The following is a 24462-nucleotide window of genomic DNA, read 5'->3' on the forward strand; positions in this document are numbered from 1 at the left end:
TCGTATGATTAAATTTCATTTAAGAACTGCATACTAAATTTTTCCAATATTTAATTGTTTTTGAAACACTAAAAATGGAATGTTATAATATTACATATACAATATATTACATAAACAATACATCTTGATATAAGAAGGGTTACTTTATAGAAAATACAGGACAAAATAATTTTTCATTTATATAGTTTAATTTCAATAAATTATGAAATCAGCGATTTTCAACATAGAGGAATGGTCCTCAACTAGGGGACATTTTATCATTCAGATGACATCTGGCAATATGTGGAGACATTTTTCTCTTGTTTTCTCTCTTTTTTTAATTGAAGTATTGTTGATTTACAATGTCATGCTAATTTCTACTGTACAGCAAAGTGACTCAGTTATACACATACATACATTATTTTTTATATTCTTTTCCATTATGGTTTATCCCGGGGGACTGGATATAGTTCCCTGTGCTATACAGTAGGACCTTGTTGTTTATCCATCCTAAATGTAATAGTTTGCATCTACTAACCCCAAACTCTCAGTCCATCCCTCTCCCTCTCCTACCCCTTGACAACCACAAGTCTGTTCTCTATGTCTGTGAGTCCATTTCTGTTTTGTAGATAAGTTCATTGTGCCATATTTTAGATTCCACATATAAGTGATATCATATGGTATCTGTCTTTCTCTGTCTGACTTACTTAGTGTGATCATCTCTAGTTGCATCCGTGTTGCTGCAAATGGCATTATTTCATTCTTTTTTATAGCTGAGTAATATTCCATTGTATATATGTACAACATCGTCTTTATCCATTCATCTTTTGATGAACATTTAGGTTGTTTCCATGTGTTGGCTATTGTGAATAGTGCTGCTGTGAACATAGGGGTGCATGTATCTCTTTGATTTATGGTTTTGTCCAGGTATACGTCCAGGAGTGGGATTGCTGGAGCGTGTGGTAGTTTTATTTTTAGTTTTCTGAGGAACTTCCATACTGTTTTCCATAGTGGCTGCACCAACTTTCATTCCCACCAACAGAGTAGGAGGGTTCTGTTTTCTCCACACCATCTTATGGAGATATTTTTGGTTTCACAGCTGGGGTGGAGGGTTATTGGCATCTAATAGATACAGGCCAGGGATGCTGCTAAATACCCTACAATACACAGGACAGTCCCCACAACAAAGAATTATCTGGCCCAAATGTCAATAGTTCCATCCTTGAAAAACCACAATGTAGATTAAATTTTAAAGAAGCAATTGTTGCAAATTAACTTTTTCACTTTTTTTTTATCTTTCAGTTTTAATTTATAGACTAACTTGTTCTCAAAGTATACTTTTGTGATATGAGAAAATAATAAGGATGCAATACCAAATACTAATTGAACATTTTTCAGTAATTTCAGTTTTTATAACCTGAAGACATTTATTAGAAGTTAATTGTTTAATTAATTTTATAATTTAATTAATGCTTTTCTTGGTCCATTTTTTAAAAGTTGTTTTTTGAAATATAATTTACATTATTAAAATTTACCCTCTTAAAGTAGACAGTTTGATAAGTTTTGACAGATATAAACAATCTTAACTACAATCATAGTCAAGATATGGAAAAATTTCTTACCCCCAAAAGTTCCCTTGAATCCTTTTTCAGTCTGTCTCCTCCTTTCACCTTAGTCCCTGACAACCAGTGATATATATTTTATTCCTATAGTTTTGTCTTTTCTATAATGTCCAATAAATGGACTCATTCAATATGTAGTCATTCACAGATGCCTTTTTCCACATAGCAAATGCTTTAGAGATTCATCCACAATGTTACTTTACCAGTAATTTGCTCCTTCTACTGTTGAGTAGTATTCTATTGTATCAATATGCTACAATTTATTTATAAATTTGAGTTGTTTCTAGCAGTTGGCTATTATGAATATTCCCATTATGTGCATTTACATGCAGGTTTTGTGTGGACAAGTGTTTTCATGTCTCTTGGAGTAGGATTGCTGGATTATATGATAAATGTATGTTTAACTTATAAGAAGTGGTCACACTATTTTCAAGGGTGACTGTATCATGTCTACCAGCAATGTATGTGACTTGAAATTGCTCCACAAATTTACCTACATTTGGTATTATCAGTCTTTTAAGTTTTAGATATTTGGGATGGTTAATTTTATGTCACATTGATTGATGGGGCCATGGTGCCGAGGTATTTGCTCAAACATTATTGTGGGTGTTTCTGTGAGGGTGTTTTGAATGAGATTTACATTTAAATTGGTGGACTTTGCGTTCACCAGTTTAACTTTTTTCACTTTTTAAAGCAGGTTGTGAAAACGGCAAGGGCTGCGAGCATCTAACACTCTTCTTATTGTATCCAGTGGAGGGCAGTAGTCTATACAGTACACAACCTCCTGCAATGCTACTTTCACATAACCACACACTTATACTTTTATATATACAAACTGATAAGAATACACCACCTAAATACAGATGAAAACAGGTGTAGCTTTTTGGGAAAAATATCTTCAGAGTTCATAGAAGCCTCTGTTCCAGGCCCCTCAGAGACACAGAATAATAATAGTAATTACATGCACATTTTGGAAGCTTTTAAGCTTACAATACAGAGAACAGTGTTCTTCTTTCATAGAGGAGAGAACTGACTCAGGATATGTAACTTGCTCGAGGTCACATTCCCTGTAATGCATCTAAGAAATGATGTGTGCAAGATTTGAACCTGAGTCTAACTAAGTTTATGCGTTTATCTCTTTACCGTGTCATTTCAGCAACCTGTGTAAGGGAAGTCATTTATAAAATTAGGCTTGGGCATTCTTCAAAGGGTTAGCACTACAGATAATTTCTTGAACACAGAGTTGGCATTGTCTAAGCTAGATATTTTTTTCCTGCCCTGGCACGTGTTGTTGAATGACTCTACCAACCACATTCTTGGCTCGTGGTGGTCAATTGCCCTCTAGAGCCTGGACATAGGCTCTGAGCATGGTGTAGTTCAGTGGAGGCAGCTGGTTCCACCCCAGCCTCCCAATGGAATTCCCAATTCGATACTGCACTTGGCCCCAAACTCAGGGCCACTGTCATAGTCCAAAGGCTTCAATCAGCTTGACATGAGGAAAACAGAGATTTGGAACTTATATGTTTAGGGCTCACCATTTGCCACTCTTTTTCTGCATGGTCTACTCCCAGGAACTCAAAGAAGGAAGCAAACCCTTCGTTTAACCACAAGTCTTCCCACCATTCCATGGTCACAGTATTTCCAAACCACTGAAATTATAAGCAAGAAAGAGGGTTAAATTCTCATGCCTTTGGTAGAAAGGCCTAGAAAATTTCAGTACATTCATTTGTTCATGCAAATTTTGTCACTTGACACAAAAGTGGCAGACATCATACTTAGCATTTATTTCCTGCTTTATTTCTCCTGGTTTTTAAGTGATCTGAAATTCTCCTTATTGTCTTCATTTTGGTAGTACTGGGAATATTTAAAGTTATAGGAAAACCTTGTGTATTTTACTAAAGGCAGAACAATGTGTCTTAAAAGTTTCTTTATGGTAAAATGTTTATTAGCAGTAAGAAAGACTTTCAAGCAGGATTTTCTGGGTTGGCTACTTTTTATTTGCTAAGTTACAATTTCAATCATTCCTATGGTCTTAAGCCACTTTTTAAAATAAGCTAAGTTGGTGCTAAGATTCTATACCTGATGCACAAGTTCATGGGCAACCACAGTGGCCACCCTCTGTTGGTTTGATGAGGCTGATTCATTAGGGTCATAAAGCAGGTTTGTTTCTCTGTAAGTGATGAGTCCCCAGTTCTCCATAGCCCCAGTGCCAAAATCTGGAATAGCGATTTTATCTATGGAAAAAGAGTCCAGTGAGAAATACATTCTTTCCATTTTGTTCATAACACTTCTTACCAAATTAAGTTCTTCAGGTGAACGTTTTTTAAGACTAAAAATAATTTCTCAGAGTGAAAAACAATCATCTATTTGTGTAAACTTTTCAGTCTTTAATGCACTCAGAATATCCATGGAACTCTTCCTGTTGGCTCCAGATATCAATGTGTCTTTTATTTTTTAAGAATACTATTGGCAATGCTCTGTTCAAATCTTCTATAATTTTATGTCTTTTGTTCCTTTCTGTATTTCATTTTTATTTGCTTTTTTCCCCCATGACTTTCACTTAGATAATACCAATCTTCTGTTTGGGGGGGCATGCTGTAAGGAATAAGAGAATGAAGTTTTCAAATGAGGTCTTAGAAGTACAGAGCTTCCAAGTGTGTAGAAATATATTTCTGTCCAAGGAAACAGATTATTAGAGAACACAAAATTCCACTTTTTCCCTAATTCTGTACAATTTGTGGTCAACCAGATTCCCTACTAATTGAATAGCTTACCATCCACTTGTATGTATGTATTAAATTAGTTGGATCAACATGGAATTGACTATATTCTCTGGAAATTCCCTTCCAGGTCTAAAATGTTGAATTCAATCTAGACTTTCTAGTCCTTATTTTTGCTGGGACCTATAATGGTAGACATGCGATCTGACAGAAAGAGGCAGTGTTGGTCAGTTCTATGTTAAATCCCAAAACAGAAAAGGTTCAGTTGGATTGGTGGACAGAACGCAGCTTCTCCAGTTAATGAACTATAATAAGCATGGGATTTATTATTACATATAATTTAAATTAGGCACATAAATGAAAATAAATTAAATTTTCACCTAACATAAAGAAAAGGTCCTTTCTTTATGGTTAAAATAAAGATTCTTAAAGCTTTTTATAAAAATAATGAAAATGGATACATCTTAAATGGAGGTCAGAATTACAGCAGTAGTTTACTTTTAGTGTTATTTTCATTCTTAGGTTTGGTTATTTTGTCACAGAGTACCTCTTAAAGTTTGGAGAAATATTCCCCCCAAGGGCCAGTATTTTCCATAATGTTACAGAGTGTAATTTGTACCTAACCCATGAACAAAAGGAATTTTTTTAAACCTCATTTCTTTGGTGAGTATTGACATTATAATTAATTAACTCCAGTGCGTTTAATTTAGGGGGTGGATAAATGCAGTAATCAATTGTAAGGAAAGTCTTAAGAGTCAATTCTGAAAGAGTTGAAAATGCATATAAAAGTATGAAGAAGAAGAATATGGGAGAGAGGGAGGAAGAAAAGAGAACAGAAAGATAAATTTGTGAGATTTCCACTTCCCAGGTTATCATGGGTGGTACAAGAGAGATAAAGAGAAAAAGGCTTTTAAATTAATGTGATTAACATTTTATTAGATGTTACTCTGATTTTGTGGAAAGTTGTTTTTCTTCCTGTTTCCTTCTCTAATATTTGTTAAGCAATAAAAAAAGAAGAAAAAAACCCGGAGCATCCACAAAGTTGCTCAGAGCCACAGACATTCCCATGTAGAGAATTTGACATTCCAGTTGCTTTGCATTGGTAATTTATTAAAGTAAGGGAAGAAACAGAAATAGAGAAGTCGATTGTTGGTTTTCTTGTTGCCTTCATTTCATCCCTACAGACATCTATATGGGTGTTACATTTAAAGTCTTTGCTAATACCACTCAAGCTTACTATTAAAGCATTTCTGCTGTTGATAGAAGTGTCATATCCATACCATTTTGATTATAGCACTATTTTTATTTTAAAAAGAAAACATGTTCCCCACATCCTCCATATTAGAAAAAATACTTATGGAAGGAGCACCAGTTCATTTTAACTGCTGAAGAATCTAGAATTAGTCTTGTACAACAGTGGAAAGACTGGAAGTACATGGGACTCTGACAGCATTATTTATCCCTATTATTTATTAATGTAAGCTATTGGGATGGGTACTAATTTTGAAATCAGCTGATCTAGGTTGCTCTTTCTCATTCCATCATTATCAATGTCTGCAGTTTTATGTATATACTTCAATCTTTATTTGGAAATAAAATACTATACATTCATCAGGTAAGAACAGAGTATAGACATTATTCTTAGAGGAATCCAGAAAGAATCTTTCAGCATCTAGTAAGTATTAGATACATAGTATAGGCATATGATGAAAAGACTAAGGGATGACCATTAACTAAGGATGCTAAAGCTGGAGGAAATGAGTTAACTTAAGTGAAAACAAAAGCAATATTAAAAACAAGAAAATAAAATATGATTCTCACCTAATTTAGGAAGAGCATAATCCATAGCGAAGTAGTCTTCAAAATAATCAAACACACTTTTAGTTATATTTGCAGCATATTCAGCTGTGTGCTTTTGCTCTGGCTGGACATATATAGTGAGCTATTAAAATAAAAAAATTCAGTGAAAATTTTTCATTTGAAAAAACACAAAAACTATGATACATGACATAGTACAAAGAAGGTGGGCTTTGGAGCCAGGTAAGTCTAATTGTAATCCCAGTTCTGCATGGTCTTGGACAAATCACTTCATGTCTCTGAGACTCATATGTAAAGGAAAAGAATACCGCATAACTCACTAAGTAATTTCAATGACTATAAATAATGTAATAATTTATAAATAAATAATATATAAATAAAATATACTATACATAATGTACAGTATATTTTTTAAATATTACTTTTTTCTACTTAGAACATATATTGTCTTCTTAATATTTGTGTATCTATGTATTTATCTTGCTTTGTGTAATTCGTCTTTGAAGAAATAAGGCATGTGATTTTTTTCTCATCTAAAGAGCCCTTAGATACGTGTTTTCCATTTGCTTTTCTATCCATTGCTACCCACACTACCCTTTGATATATTAACTATTCTACTTCCAGAGTCTAAAATACAATGACTCAAAATTTTCTTGAGAGGGAGGCATCTTGATAAGCCAAATCTTGATAAGCTACATCTCTAAGTATCTAGGATATTATTTTTATGCCATGACATAATTTATAAATCAAACCAAGTATAGACTTTTTACTCCCCAATTCTAAGCATGTATAACCCCAAGTAGCCATCACAATATTGAAGGAGAAAAACAATATTGGAAGATTGATAATATCTGACTTCAAGACTTACTGTAAAGCTACAGTAATCAAGACAATGCGGTATTAACAAAACAATAGAAAAATAGATCAGTACAAGACAATAGAGAGCCCAGAAATAGACCCACATAAATATAGTCAACTGATCTTCGACAAAGGAGTAAAGGCAATACAATGGAGCAAAGACAGTATCTTCAATGAATGATGCTGGAATAACTGGACATCCATCTGCAAAAAAATAAATCTAGACACAGACCTAACACCCTTCACAAATATGAACTCAAAATTGATCACATACCTAAATGTAAAACACAAAACTATAAAACTCCTGGAAGATAACATAGGGGAAAATCTAGATGACTTTGGATATGAAGATGACTTCTTAGCTTTACCACCAAAGGCATAATCTATGAAAGAAATAACTGATAAGCTAGGCTTCATTAAAACTTTTGCTCTCTGAAAGACAATGTCAAGAGAATGAGAAGATAAGCCGCAGACTGGGAGGAAATATTTGTAGAAGGTCCATCTCATAAACAACAGTTATACAAAATATACAAAGAACTCTTAAAACCCAACAAGAAGAAAGGAAACAACCTGATTAAAAAATGGGCCAAAGACCTAAACAAGACACCTCACCAAAGAAGATATACAGATATCAAGTATGTATATGAAAAGATGCTTCACATCATATGTCATCAAGGAGATGCAAATTAAAATAACAAAGAGGTACCACAGCACACCTACTACAATGCCAAAATCCAAAACACTGACAACACCAAATGCTGGTGAAGATGTGGAGCAATAGGAATTCCCATACATTGCTGGTGGGAATGCAAGCTGGTACAGCCATTTTGGAGGATAGTTTGGCAGTTTCTTACAAAACTAAACATACTCTTAACATATGGCCCAAGAATTTTGCTCCTTTGTGTTTACCCAAAGGAGTTTAAAACATGTCCTGAGGTTGGTTCAAGATGGCAGGATAGAAGGACATGCTCTGCTCCCTCTTTCGAGAACACTGGAATCACAACTAACTGCTGAACAGTCATCGACAGGAAGACACTGGAACTCACCAAAAAAGATACCCCACATGCAAAGACAAAGGAGAAGCCACAATGAGATGGTAGGAGGGACGCTATCACAATAAAATCAAATCCCATAACTGCTGGGTGGGTGACTCGCAAACTGGAGAACACTTATACCACAGAAGTCACCCACTGGAGTAAAGGTTCTGAGCCCCACATCAGGCTTTCCAACCTGGGGGTCTGACAACAGGAGGAGGAATTCCTAGAGAATCAGACTTTGAAGGCAGAGGGATTTGATTGCAGGACTTCGACAGGACTGGGGGAAACAGAGACTCCACTCTTGGAGGACACACACAAAGTAGTGTGCACATTGGGATCCAGGGGAAGGAGCAGTGACCCCATAGGAGACTGAGCCAGACCTACCTGCTAGTGTTGGAGGGTCTCCTGCAGAGGCAGGGGGCAACTGTGGCTCACCAAAGGACAAGGACACTGGCAGCAGAAGTCTGGGAAGTACTCCTTGGCGTGAGCCCTCCCTGAGTCTGCCATTAGCTCCACCAAAGAGCCTGGGTAGGCTCCAGTATTGGGTCGCCTCAGGCCAAACAACCAACAGGGAGGGAACCCAGCCCCACCCATCAGCAAACAAGTGGATTAAAGTTTTATCGAACTCTCCCCACCAGAGCAACAGACAGCTCTATCCACCACCAGTCCCTCCCATTAGGAACCTTCAACAAGCCTCTTACATAGCCTCATCCACCAGAGGGCAGAGAGCAGAAGCAAGAAGAACTACAATCCTGCAGCCTGTGGGACAAAACCCACATTCACACAAAGATAGACAAGATGAAAAGGTAGAGGGCTGTGTACCAGATGAAGGAACAAGATAAAACCCCAGAAAAACAAACAAATGAAATTGAGATAGGCAATCTTCCAGAAAAAGAATTCAGAATAATGATAGTGAAGATGATCCAGGACCTTGGAAAAAGAATGGAGGCAAAGATTGAGAAGAGGCAAGAAATGTTTAACAAAGATCTAGAAGAAATAAAGAACAAACAAACAGATGAACCATACAATAACTGAAATGAAAAATACACTAGAAGGAATCAATAGCAGAATAACTGAGGCAGAAGAACGAATAAGTGACCTGGAAGACAGAATGGTAGAATTCACTGCTGCGGAAAAGAAGAAAGAAGAAAGAATGAAAAGAAATGAAGACAGCTTAAGAGACCTCTGGGACAACATTAAATGCAACAACATTCGCATTATAGGGGACCCAGAAGGAGAAGAGAGAGAGAAAGGACCTGAGAAAATATTTTAAGAGATTATAGTTGAAAACTTCTGTAACATGGGGAAAGAAATAGCCACCCAGTCCAAGAAGCACAGAGAGTCCCATACATGATAAACCCAAGGAGAAACATGCTGAGACACATAGTAATCAAATTGGCAAAAATTAAAGACAAAAACATTATTGAAAGCAGCAAGGGAAAAACGACAAATAACATACAAGGGAACTCCCATAAGGTTAACATAAGGTTAACAGAGGATTTCTCAGCAGAAACTCTACAAGCCAGAAGGGAGTGGCATGATAGAGTGATGAAAGGGAAGAACCTACAACCAAGATTACTCTGCCCAGTAAGGATCTCATTCAGATTTGATGGAGAAATCAAAAGCTTTACAGAGAAGCAAAAGCTAAAAGAATTCAACACCACCAAACCAGCTCTACAGCAAATGCTAAAGGAACTTCTCTAAGTGGGAAACACAAGAGAAGAAAAGGATCTACAAAAACAGACCCAAAACAATTAAGAAAATGGTCATAGGAACATACATATCGATAATGACCTTAAACGTGAATGGATTAAATTCTCCAACCAAAAGACACAGGCTTGCTGAATGGATACAAAAACAAGATCCATATATATGCTGTCTATAAGAGAACCACTTCAGATCTAGGGACACATACAGACTGAAAGTGAGGGGTTGGAAAAAGATATTCCATGCAAATGGAAATCAAAAGAAAGCTGAAGTAGCAATAGTCATATCAAATAAAATAGACTTTAAAATAAAGAATATTACAAGAGATAAGGAAGGACACTACGTAATGATCAAGGGATGACTCCAAGAAGAATATAGAACAATTATAAATATATATGCACCCAACATAGGAGCACCTCAATACGTAAGGCAACTGCTAACAGCTCTAAAAGAGGAAATTAACAGTAACACAGTAATAGTGGGGGACTTTAACACTTCACTTACACCAATGGACAGATCATCCAAACAGAAAATTAATAAGGAAACACAAGCTTTAAATGGCACAACAGACCAGATAGATTTAATTGGTATTTTTAGGACATTCCATCCAAAACCAGCAGATTACACTCTCTTCTCAAGTGTGCATGGAACATTCTCCAGGATAGATCACATTTTGGGTCACAAATCAAACCTCAGTAAATTTAACAAAACTGAAATCATATCAAGCATCTTTTCTGACCACAACGCTATGAGATTAGAAATGAATTACAGGGAAAAAAACGTAAAAAACACAAACACATGGAGGCTAAACAATACATTATTAAATAACCAAGAGATCACTGAAGAAATCACAGAGGAAATCAAAATATACCTAGAGACAAATGACAATGAAAACACAACGATCCAAAACCTATGGAATGCAGCAAAAGCAGTTCTAAGAGGGAAGTTTATAGCTATACAAGCCTACCTCAAGAAACAAGAAAAATCTCAAATAATCTAACGTTACACCTAAAGGAACTAGAGAAAGAAGAACAAACAAAACCCAAAGTTAGCAGAAGGAAAGAAATCATAAAGATTGGAGCAGAAATAAATGAAATAGAAACAAAGAAAACAATAGCAAAGATCAGTAAAACTAAAAGCTGGTTCTTTGAGAAGGTAAACAGAATTGATAAACCATTAGCCAGACTCATCAAGAAAGAGAGGGAGAGGATTCAAATCAATAAAATTAGAAATGAAAAAGGAGAAGTTACAACAGACACGACAGAAATACAAAGCATCTTAAGAGGCTACTACAAGCAACTCTGTTCCTATAAAATGCGCAACCTTCAAGAAATGGACAAATTCTTAGAAAGGTATAGCCTTCCAAGACTGAACAGGAAGAAACAGAAAATAGGAACAGACCAATCACAAGTAATGAAATTGAAACTGTGATTAAAAGTCTTCTAACAAACAAAAGTCCAGGACCAGATGGCTTCACAGGTGAATTCTATCAAACATTTAAAGAAGAGCTAACACCCATTCTTCTCAAACTCTTCTAAAATGTTGCAGAGGAAGGAAAACACCCAAACTCTATGAGGCCACCATCTCCCTGATACCAAAACCAAAGATACTACAAAAACAGAAAATTACAGACCAATATCACTGATGAATATAGATGAAAAAATCCTCAAGAAAACACTAGCAAGCAGAATCCAACAACATATTAAAAGGATGATACACCATGATCAAGTGGGGTTTATCTCAGAGATGCAAGGATTCTTCAATATATGCAAATCAATCAATGTGATACACCATATTAACAAATTGAAGAACAAAACCCATATGATCATCTCAATAGATGCAGAAGAAGCTTTTGACAAAATTCAACACCCATTTATCATAAAAACTCTCCAGAAAGTGGGCGTAGAAGGAAGCTACTTTAACATAATAAAGGCTATATACAATAAACCAGCAGTAAACATCATTCTCAATGGTGAAAAACTGAAAGCATTTCCTCTAAGATCAGGAGCAAGACAAGGATTTCCACTCTCACCACTAGTATTCAACATAGTTTTGGAAGTCCTAGCCACGGCAATCAGAGAAGCAAAAAGTAAAAAAAAGAATACAAACTGGAAAAGAAAAAGTAAAACTGTCACTGTTTGCAGATGACATGATACTATACATAGAGAATCCTAATGATGCCACCAGCAAACTACTAGAGTTAAATGAATTTGGTAAAGTTGCAGGATACAAAATTAATGTACAGAAATATCTTGCATTCCTCTACACTAATGATGAAAGATCTGAAAGAGGAATTAAGGAAACACTCCCATTTAACATTGCAACAAAAAGAATAAGATACCTAGGAATAAACCTACCTAGGGAGACAAAATTCCTGTATGCAGAAAAGTGTAAGACACTGATGAAAGAAATTAAAGATGACACAAACAGATGGAGAAATATACCATGTTCTTGGATTGGAAGAATCAACATTGTGAAAATGAGTATACTACCGAAAGCAATCTACAGATTCAATGCAATCCCTATCAAATTACCAATGGCATTTTTTACAGAACTAGAACAAAAAGTCTTAAAATTTGTATGGAGACACAAAAGACCCCGAGTAGCCAGAACAGTCTTGAGGGAAAACAGTGGAGCTGGAGGAATCAGACTCCCTGACTTCAGACTATATTACAAAGCTACAGTAATCAAGACAGTATGGTACTGGCACAAAAACAGAAATATAGATCAATGGAACAGGATAGAAAGCCCAGAGAGAAACCCACACACCTATGGTTAACTAATCTATGACAAAGGAGGCAAGGTTATACAATGGAGAAAAGACAGTCTCTTCAATAAGTGGTGCTGGGAAAACTGGACAGCTACATGTAAAAGAATGAAATTAGAACACTCCCTAATACCATACAGAACAATAAACTCAAAATGGATTAGAGACCTAAATGTAAGACTGCACACTATAAAACTCTTAGAGAAAAACATAGGAAGAAAACTCTTTGACATAAATCACAGGAATATCTTTTTTGATCCACCTCCTAGAGTAATGGAAATAAAAACAAAAAGAAATAAATGGGACCTAATGAAACTTAAAAGCTTTTGCACAGCAAAGGAAACCATAAACAAGATGAAAAGACAACTCTCACAATGGGAGAAAATATTTGCAAAGGAATCAATGGACAAATGATTAATCTCCAAAATATATAAACAGCTCATGCAGCTCAATATTAAAAAAAACAACCAAATCCAAAAATGGGCAGAAGAGCTAAATAGGTATTTCTCCAAAGAAGACATACAGATGGCCAGGAAGTACATGAAAAGCTGTTCAACATAACTAATTATTAGAGAAATGCAAATCAGAACTACAATGAGGTATCACCCCACACCAGTTAGAATGGCATCATCAGAAAATCTATAAACAACAAATGCTGGAGAGGGTGTGGAGAAAAGGGAACCCTCTTGCACTGTTGGTGGGAATGTAAATTGATACAGCCACTATGGAGAACAGTATGGAGGTTCCTATAGAATAAAATAGAATTACCATATGACCCAGCAATCCCACTACTGGGCATATACCTTGAGAAAACCATAATTCAAAAAGACACATGCAGCCCAGTGTTCATTGCAGCAGTATTTACAATAGCCAGGTCATGGAAGCAACCTAAATGCCCATCGACAGACAAATGGATAAAGAAGTTGGGGTACATGTATACAATGGAATATTACTCAGCCATAAACAGGAACGAAATTGGGTCATTTTTAGATGTGGATGCATCTAGAAACTGTCATACAGAGTTAAGTAAGTCAGAAAGAGAGAAACAAATATCGTATATTAACGCATATGTGTGGAACGTAGAAAATGGTACACATGAACCCATTTGCAGAGCAGAAATTGAGACACAGAAATAGAGAAAAAACGTATGGACACCAAGTGGGGAAAGCGGCAAGGTGTTGGGGTTGTGGTGTGATGAATTGGGAGATTGGTATTGACATGTATACACTGATGTGCATAGAAGGGATGACTAATAAAAAATTAATAAAAAATAAAGTCCTGAACGAGGATGTTTATAGTAGCTTTATTTGTAATTGCCAAAACTTGGAAGCACCAAGATGTCTTTCATGTACCAGATAAACTGTGGGCAGTGGAATATTACACAGTGCTAAAAAGAAAGAAGCTATGAAACCATGGAAAAATAGGGAGGAACCTTAAATGCATATTATCAATATTAAGTGAAAGAAATGAATCTGAAAGGGCTACACACTGTATGATGCCACCTGTTTGACATTTTGGAAGAGTCAAAAAGATGGAGACAATAAAGAGATCAGTCAGTGGGGCTTCCCTGGTGGCGCAGTGGTTGAGAGTTCGCCTGCCGAAGCAGGGGACACGGGTTCGTGCCCCAGTCCGGGAAGATCCCACATGCCGCGGAGCTGCTGGGCCCGTGAGCCGTGGCTGTTGAGCCTGTGTGTCCGGAGCCTGTGCTCCGCAACGGGAGAGGCCACAGCAGTGAGAGGCCCACATACCACACACACACATACACACAAAAATCAGTTGATGACATGCTGGGGTGTGAGAGGTGGAGAGATGAATAGGTAGAGCATAGAGGATTTTTAGGGCAGTGAAAATACTCTGTATGATATAGTAATGATGGATATATGCATACAACTTTAGCCATATTTTCTCAGAAGTGAAGAACAGCAGAAAGATCCAATAATTTAAAGGATGAGTTTCTAAAAAGTATCCCTCGGAGACCTTCAAGATGGCAGAGGAGTAAGACGTGGAGATCAACTTTCTCCCCACAAATACATCAAAAATGCATGTACATGTAGAACAACTACAGAACACCTACTGAACACTGGCAGAAGACTTCAGACTTCCCAAAAGGCAAAAACTCCCTACCTACCTGGGTAGGGCAAAAGGAAAAACAGAGACAAAAGAATAGCGATGGGACCTGCACCTCAGGGAGGGAGCTGTGAAGGAGGAAAAGTTCCACACACTGGAAAGCCCCTTCACTGGCGGAGATGAGGGGTGGGCAGGGGGGAAGCTTTGGAGCCACGGACGAGAATGCAGCAACAGGGGTGCGGAGGGCAAAGTGGAGAGATTCCTGCACAGAGGATCAGTGCCGACCAGCACTCACCAGCCCAAGAGGCTTGTCTGCTCACCCGCCAGGGCAGGCGGGGCTGGGAGCTGAGGCTGAGGCTTTGGAGGTCAGACCCCAGGGAGAGGACTAGGGTTGGCTGCGTGAACACAGCCTGAAGGGGGTAGTGCGCCACAGATAGCAGGGAGAGAGTCTGGGAAAGAGTCCAGAACTGCCTACGAGGAGAGGGGATTCAGAGCACCGCCTAAACGACCTCCAGAGGTGGGTGTGAGCTGTGGCTATCAGCACAGACACAAGAGACAGGCATGAGATTCTAAGGCTGAGTCTGCAGCCACTAAGAATCCTGTGTGCAAGCACAGGTAACTATCCACACGTCCCCTCCCAGGAGCCTGTGCAGCCCGCCACTGCCAGGGTCCTGTCATCCAGGGACAGCTTCCCCAGGAGAACACATGGTGCGCCTCAGGCTGGTGCAATGTCACACCAACCTCTGTTGCCACAGGCTCTCCCCGCATTCTGTACCCTTCCCTCCCCCCAGCCTGAGTGAGCCAGAGCCCCCTAATCAGCTGCTATTTTAACCCTGTCCTGTCTGGGCAAAGAACAGACGCCCTCAGGCAACCTACATGCAGAGGTGGGTCCAAATCCAAAGCTGAACCCCAGGAGCTGTGCAAACAAAGAAGAGAAATTTCTCCCAGCAGCCTCAGGAGCAGTGGATGAAATCTCTACAATCAACTTGATGTACCCTGCATCTGTGGAATACCTGAATAGTCAACGAATCATCCCAAAATTGAGGTGGTGGACTTTGGGAGCAACTGCAGACTTGGGGTTTTCTTTCTGCATCTAATTTGTTTCTGGTTTTATGTTTATCTCAATTTAGTATTTAGAGCTTATTATCACTGGTAGATTTGTTGATTTGGTTGCACTCTTCCTTTTTTCTTTGTATGTATATATATTTTTCTCCTTTTCTTTTTCTGATTGTATACGTGTATGCGTCTTTGTGTGATTTTGTCTGTATAGCTTTTCTTCGATGGTTTGTCCTAGGGTTATGTCTGTCCGTTTTTTCTTTTTTTTTTTTTCATATAGTTTTTAGCACTTGTTATCATTGGTGGATTTGTTTTTCGGTTTGGTCATTCTCTTGTTTCTTTCTTTTTTTATTACGTCTTTAATTTTTATTTTTAATAATATATTTTTTTATTTTTTATTTTAGTAACTATTTTATTTTTTCCTTTCTTTCTTTTTCTTCTCCCTTTTCTTCTGAGCCGAGTAGCTGACAGGGTCTCGGTGCTCCGGCCGGGTGTCAGGCCTGAGCCTCTGAGGTGGGAGAGCCGAGTTCAGGACATTGGTCCACCAGAGACTGCATGGCCCACATAATATCAAACGGCAAAAGCTCTCCCAGAGATGTCCATCTCAACGCTAAGACCCAGCTCCACTCAACAACCAGCAAGTGACAGTGCTGGACACCCTATGCCAAACAACTAGCAGGACAGGAACACAACCCCACCCATTAGCAGAGAGGCTGCCTAAAATCATAATAAGTTCACAGACACACCAAAACACACAACTGGACGTGGTCCTGCCCACCAGAAAGATGAGATCCAGCCTCATCCACCAGAACACAGGCACTAGTCCCCTCCACCAGGAAGCCTACACAAACCACTGAAACAACCTTACCCACGGGGCACAGACATCAAAAACAACGTGAATACGAACCTGCAGCTTGTGAAAAGGAGACTCCAAACACAGTAAGTTAAGCAACATGAGAAGACAGAGAAATACGCAGCAGATGAAGGAGCAACGTAAAAACCCACCAGGCCAAACAAATGAAGAGGAAATAGGCAGTCTACCTAAAGAAGAATTCAGGGTAATGATAGTAAAGATGATCCAAATCTTGGAAATAGAATGGAGAAAATACAAGAAACGTTTAACCAGGACCTACAAGAACTAAAGAGCAAACCAATGATGAACAACACAATAAATGAAATGAAAAATTCTCTAGAAGGAATCAATAGCAGAATAACTGAGGCAGAAGAATGGATAAGTGCCCTGGAAGATAAAATAGTGGAAATAACTACCACAGGGCAGAATAAAGAAAAAAAATGAAAAGAATTGAGGACAGTCTCAGAGACCTCTGGGACAACATTAAATGCACCAACGTTTGAATTATATAGGGGTCCCAGAAGAAGAAGAGGAAAAAAAAGAACTGAGAAAATATTTGAAAAGATCATAGTTGAAAACTTCCCTAGTATGGGAAAGGGAATAGTCAATCAAGTCCAGGAAGCACAGAGAGTCCTACACAGGATAAATCCAAGGAGAAACATGCCAAGACACGTATTAATCAAACTACCAAAAATTAAATACAAAGAAAAAATATTAAAAGCAGCAAGGGAAAAGCAACAAATAACATACGTGGGGATCCACATAAGGTTAACAGCTGATGTTTCAGAAGAAACTTGCAAGCCAGAAGGGAGTGGCAGGACATACTTAAAGTGATGAAAGGGAAAAACCTAACAACCAAGATTACTCTACCCAGCAAGGATCTCATTCAGAGTCGACAGAGAAATTAACACCTTTACAGACAAAAGCTAAGAGAATTCAGCACCACCAAACCAGCCCTACAACAAATGCTAAACGAACTTCTCTAGGCAGGAAACACAAGGGAAGGAAAAGACCTACAATAACAAACCCAAAACAAGAAAATGGTAATAGCAACATTGATAACTACCTTAAACGTAAATGGATTAAATGCTCCAATCAAAAGACATAGAGTGGCTGAATGGATATAAAAACAAGACCCGTATATATGCTGTCTACAAGAGACCCACTTCAGACCTAGGGACACATACAGACTGAAAGTGAGGGGATGGAAAAAGATATTCCATGCAAATGGAAATCAAAAGAAAGCTGGAGTAACAATTCTCATATCAGACAAAATAGACTTTAAGATAAAGACTATTACAAGAGACAAAGAAGCACACTACATAATGATCAAGGGATCAATCCAAGAAGATATAAGAATTGTAAATATTTATGCACCAAACATAGGAGCACCTCAATACATAAGGCATTGCTAACAGCCATAAAAGAGGAAATTGATAGTAACACAATAGTAGGGGACTTTAACACCCCACTTTCAGCGATGGACAGATCATCCAAAATGAAAATAAGGAAACACAAGCTTTAAATGATACATTAAAAGGATGGACTTAATTGATATTTATTGGACATTCCATCCAAAAACAACAAAATACACTTTCTTCTCAAGTGCTCATGGAACATTCTCCAGGATAGACCATATCTTGGCTCACAAATCAAGCCTTGGTAAATTTAAGAAAATTGAAATCATATCAGGTATCCTTTCTGACCACAATGCTATGAGACTAGATATCAATTACAGGAAAAAATCTGTAATATACAAACACATGGAGGCTAAACAATACACTACTTAATAACCAAGAGATCAGTGAAGAAATCAAAGAGGAAATCAAAAAATACCTAGAAACATGGGCTTCCCTGGTGGCGAATTAGTTGGGAGTCCGCCTGCCGATGCAGGGGACACGGGTTCGTGCCCCAGTCCGGGAGGATCGCACATGCTGTGGAGGGGCTGGGCCTGTGAGCCATGGCCGCTGGGCCTGCGCGTCCGGAGCCTGTGCTCCGCAGCGGGAGAGGCCACAACAGTGAGAGGCCCGAGTACCGCAAAAAAAAAACCCCAAAAATACAAACAAAAAAAACCCTAGAAACAAATGACAATGTAAACACGGTGACCCAAAACCTATGGGATGCAGCAAACGCAGTTCTAAGAGGGAAGTTTATAGCAATACAGTCCTACCTCAAGAAACCAGAAACATCTTAAATAAACAACCTAACCTTACACCTAAAGCAATTAGAGAAGAACAAAAACCCCCTAAAGTTACCAAAAGGAAAGAAATTATAAAGATCAGATCAGAAATAAATGAAAAAGAAATGAAGAAAACGGTAGCAAAGATCAGTAAAACTAAATGCTGGTTCTTTGAGAAGATAAACAAAATTGATAAACCATTAGCCAGACTCATCAAGAAAAAAAAGGAGAAGACTCAAATCAATAGAATTATTAATGAAAAAGGAGAAGTAACAGCTGACACTGCAGAAATACAAAGGATCCTTAGAGATTACTACAAGCAACTCTATGCCAATAAAATGGACAACCTGGAAGAAATGGACAAATTCTTAGAAATGCACAACCGGCCAAGACTGAACCAGGAAGAAACAGAAAATATGAACAGACCAATCACAAGCACTGAAATTAAGACTGTGATTAAGAATCTTGCAACAAACAAAAGTCCAGGACCAGATGGCTTCACAGGTGAATTCTTTTGAACATTTAGAGAAGAGCTAACACCTATCCTTCTCAAACTCTTCCAAAATATAGCAGAGGGAGGAGCACTCCCAAACTTATTCTATGAGACCACCATCACTCTGATACCAAAACCAGACAAGATGTCACAAAGAAAGAAAACTACAGGCCAATATCACTGATGAAAATAGATGCAGAAATCCTCAACAAAATACTAGCAAAGAGAATCCAACAGCACATTAAAGGGATCATACACCATGAACAAGTGGTGTTTATCCCAGGAATTCAAGGATTCTTCAGTATATGCAAATCAATCAATGTGATACACCATATAACAAACTGAAGGATAAAAACCATATGATCATCTCAATAGGTGGAGAAAAAGCTTTTGACAAAATTCAACATGCATTTTAGATAAAAACCCTCCAGAAAGTATGCATAGATGGAACTTACCTCAATAAAATAAAGGCCATAGTTGACAAACGCACAGCCAGCATTGTTCTTAGTGGTGAAAAACTGAAACCATTTCTACTAGGATGAGGAAAAAGAGAAGGTTGCCCACTCTTACCACTAGTATTTAAAATAGTTTTGGAAGTTTTAGCCACAGCAATCAGAGAAGAAAATGAAATGAAAGAAATCCAAATCAGAAAAGAAGAAGTAAAACTGTCACTGTTTGCAAATGACATGCTTCTATATACATAGAGAATCCTAAAGATGCTACCAGAAAACTACTAGAGCTAATCAAGGAATTTGGTAAAGTAGCAAGATACAAAATTAATGCACAGAAATATCTTGCATTCCTATACACTAATGATGAAAAATTTGAAAGAGAACTTAAGGAAACACTCCCATTTACCATTGCAACAAAAAAGAATAAAATATCTAGGAATAAACCTACCTAAGGAGACAAAAGACCTATATGCAGAAAACTGTAAGACACTGATGAAAGAAATTAAAGATGACACAAACAGATGGAGAAATATACCATGTTCTTGGATTGGAAGAGTCAACATTGTGAAAATGACTCTACTACCCAAAGCAATCTACAGATTCAGTGCAATCCCTATCAAACTACCAATGGCATTTTTCACAGAACTAGAACAAAAAATTTCACAATTTGTGTGTAAACACAAAAGATGCCGAATAGCCAAAGCAATCTTGAGAAAGAAAAGCAGAGCTGGAGGAATCAGGCTCCCTGACTTCAGACTATATTACAAAGCTACAGTAATCAAGACAGTATGCTACTGGCACAAAAACAGAAATATAGATCAATGGAACAGGCTAGAAAGCCTAGACATAAACCTATGCACATATGGTCACCTTATCTTTGATAAAGGAGGCAAAAATATACAATGGAGAAAAGACAGCCTCTTCAATAAGTGGTGCTGGGAAAATTGGACAGCTACATTGAAAAGAATGAAATTAAAACACTACCTAACACTATACACAAAAATAAACTCAAAATGGTTTAAAGACCTAAATATAAGGCCAGACACTATAAAACTCTTAGTGGAAAACATAGAACACTCTATGACATAAATCACAGCAAGATCCTTTTTGACCCACCTTGTAGAGAAATGGAAATAAACACAAAAATAAACAAATGGGACCTAATGAAACTTAAAAACTTTTTCACAGCAAAGGAAACCATAAGCAAGATGAAAAGCAACCTTTAGAATGGGAGAAGATATTTGCAAATGAAGCAACTGACAAAGGATTAATCTCCAAAATATTCAAGCAGCTCATGCAGCTCAATATCAAAAAAACAACCCAATCCAAAAATGGGCAGAAGACTTAAGTAGGCATTTCTCCAGAGAAGATATACAGATTGCCAACAAACACATGAAAGGATACTCCACATCACTAATCATTAGAGAAATGCAAATCAAAACTACAATGAGGTTTCACCTCACACTGGTCAGAATGGCCATCATCAAAAAATCTACTAACAAGTGCTGGAGCAGATGTGGAGAAAAGGGAGCTCTGTTGCACTGTTGGTGGGAATGTAAATTGATACAGCTACTATGGAGAACAGTATGGAGGTTCCTTAAAATACTAAAAATAGAACTACCATATGACCCCGCAATCCCACTACTGGGCATATACCCTGAGAAAACCATAATTCAAAAAGGGTCATGTACTACAATGTTCATTGCAGCTCTATTTTGAATAGTCAGGACATGGCAGCAATCTAAGCAATCTAAGTGATAAAGAAGATGTGGCACATATATACAATGGAATATTACAGAGTGAAGTAAGTCGGAGAGAAAGAAATATATGCTAACACATATATATGGAATGTAAAAAAAAAATGGTTTTGAAGAAACTAGGGATAGGGCAGGAATAAAGATGCAGATGTAGAGAATGGACTTAAGGACATGAGGAGGGGGAAGGGTAAGCTGGGATGAAGTGAGAGAGTGGTGTGGGCATATACACACTACCAAATGTAAAATAGATAGCTAGTGGGAAACAGCTGTATGGCACAGGGAGATCAGCTTGGTGCTTTGTGTTCACCTAGAGGGGTGGGATAGGGAGGCCTGGAGGGAGATGCAAGAGCGAGGAGAAATGGGAGTGTATGTATATGTATAGCTGATTCACTTTGTTATACAGCAGAAACTAACACACCATTGTAAAGCAATTATACTCCAATAAAGATGTTAGAGAACAAAAACACTGTAGTGCTTCAATATGGCATAATGGTATGCTTTAACAAATAAAATGGTAGTTTTTGAATATATATATATAATTGTATATATATATATAAAACCACATTAAATCATGAATTTTAAAGCACATGCAAAGATGCTCAACATCACTAATCATCAGAGAAATGCAAATCAATACCACAATGAGGTATCACATCACACCAGTCAGAATGGCCATCATTACAAAATCTACAAACAATAAATGCTGGAGAGGGTGTGGAGAAAAGGGAACTCTCCTGCACTGTTGGTGGGAATGTAAATTGATACAGCCACTATGGAGAGCAGTATGGCGGTTCCTTAAAAAACTAAATATAGAACTACCATATGACTCAGCAATCCCACTACTGGGCATATACTCTGAGGAAACCATAATTCAGAAAGATACACATACCACAGTGTTCACTGCAGCACTATTTACAATAACCAGGACATGGAAGCAACCTAAATGTCCTTCAACAGATGAATGGATAAAGAAGATGTGGCACATATATACAGTGGAATATTACTCAGCCATAAAAAGACACCAAACTGAGTTATTTGTAATGAGGTGGATGGACCTAGAGTCTGTCATACAGAGTGAAGTTAAGTCAGAAAGAGAAAAACAAATAGCATATGCTAACGCACATATATGGAATCTAAAAAAAAAAACGGTACTGATCAACCTAGTGTCAGGGCAGGAATAAAGACACAGACGTAGAGAACGGACTTGAGGATATGGGGTTTGAGCGGGGGAAGGGGAAGCTGGGATGAAAGGAGAGAGCAGCACTGACATATATACACTACCAAATGTGAAATGGATGGCTCGTGGGAAGCAGCTGCATAGCACAGGGAGATCAGGTTGATGCTTTGTGTTGACCTAGAGGGGTGGGATAGAGAGGGTGGGAGTAAGGCTCAAGAGGGAGGGGATATGGGGATATATGTATACATATACCTGATTTACTTTGTTGTACAGCAGAAACTAACACAACATTGTAAAGCAATTATACTCCAATAAAGATAATAAAAAAATAAATAAAAAGAATCCCTTAAATTACTATTGCTGACTCACTGTTCTCCCAAGCTACTGGGTGATTGACATTCTTGCTTTATTTGTCTAAGTAAAGATGTGTTCATCTCCGAAGGCTACAAAATTCACTCATTTATCATCCCCTTTCTTTTAAAGTTTGTTTTGTTTTATTTATTTATTATTTATTTATTTATTTTTGCTTTCTAGAAGAAGTGATACATTTCCTCACCGCCCTCCTGTTCTCTTTGTGAACAACATGCGTTTTCCAAGAAGTTAAGTGAAACTAAGGATCCAGTTGGTGGCTACTGAACAGAGAGAAGGTAATTGCCCCCTGTGAAATCAAAACTATCACGTTCATATAGCATTGTCATGTTGTAAACTGAGATTCTCAGAATTTCCACCACATCTGTTCTCTTCTGTTAAAAACTTCAGAATGGGTAGTTCCTCTTGCCTCACTCTGCTGTTGTGTACACACTCTGTACTTTTGTGTTGCGCGTAATATTTGGAGAGCGAAAGAGGGTTGAAAAAGAGGAAGAAGAGATAACAGTGAGGTCTCCCACCTTAGGTGGAGCAATGGGGAGGAGAAAGACTATGTGCTTTTTCTGTCAATATGTTCACATTGCCCATGCTGGTTGATTGACTCCCTTCAATCAGAATGCTTCTGAGACAATATAATCAGGTTTTTCTTCCTCTCCATATTTCTATTGTTGGCAGTAACAGGAATGCAGTGTCCTTAAATAGGATTGGTGTTAGTGTAAATTCGATCCAAATAAAAGCAATGCCTTCCTTTTTTGTTTCTGAGAAACTCAACACCACAGAGAAGTATGTTCTGTCTTTACAGTCTGGCCAGTCTGCAGATCACATGTGATCGATGACCCTTATTTTGATATATAATCCATCATATTTTATGACCACTGCTTTGATCAACTGAGCTAAGCAATCACAGAATATATAGATACAGCCTGTTAACCTTGTAACATTATTAGGCAAAGCATATCTGTGTGTCCTATCTGCCAAATATCAGAAACATTTTTATGTTAAAGATCACTTTCTATGGGCGTCGGTAGAAGCTGCTACCCACCTCCCTCATTTGCTGAGCCTCAGCACTTCTGTCCATGACAAAATTGAGTAAATTACTCCTGAATTGTCATTGCTTTGTAATAATTACTATCATTCTAGTTTACGTGCTTGCTTTACTGAGATGATTTTTTTAAAGCCTGTGATAACCATATTGAAATAGCATGGGGTGAGGAAGGAGATATGCATGCATATTGTTTCTTCTTCTTACTTTCTGAAAAGTCATATATGCCTTTATTATTCAAAGACTCTATTAAAGGTTAAATATAAAGGTTTTTATATAAGCTTTATAACTATATATATATATATATATATATGAAGTTTGTAAGGCTTCAAGAACTTAACTTGAATGCATATATTTAGTTTTTAAAGATACTAAGTTTCCTAAGTGAATTAAGTTACCTAGATATACCACTGTTGGATACTATTTTTTAAATTTATTTATTTTTGGCCACACTGCACAACTTCTGGGATCTTAGCTCCCCGACGAGGGATTGAACCCATGCCCCCTGCATT

At 37.6% G+C, this 24462-nt stretch overlaps 1 protein-coding gene across 1 annotated transcript in view; it reads right to left on the reverse strand.

Moving 5' to 3' along the window:
• ENPEP (glutamyl aminopeptidase) overlaps positions 1 to 24462 on the reverse strand; it is a 104948-nt gene that overhangs the window by 56508 nt on the left and 23978 nt on the right. Inside the window, exons 4-6 of the mRNA XM_082838529.1 lie at positions 6143 to 6263; positions 3681 to 3835; positions 3137 to 3250 (exon numbers count right to left, since the gene is read on the reverse strand). Coding sequence (XP_082694655.1) covers positions 3137 to 3250; positions 3681 to 3835; positions 6143 to 6263 — 390 coding nt within the window. The remainder of the gene's footprint in view (positions 1 to 3136; positions 3251 to 3680; positions 3836 to 6142; positions 6264 to 24462) is intronic.

Source organism: Leucopleurus acutus, assembly GCF_964270905.1.
Source record: "Leucopleurus acutus genome assembly, chromosome: 4".
NCBI classification, from domain to species: domain Eukaryota; kingdom Metazoa; phylum Chordata; class Mammalia; order Artiodactyla; family Delphinidae; genus Leucopleurus; species Leucopleurus acutus.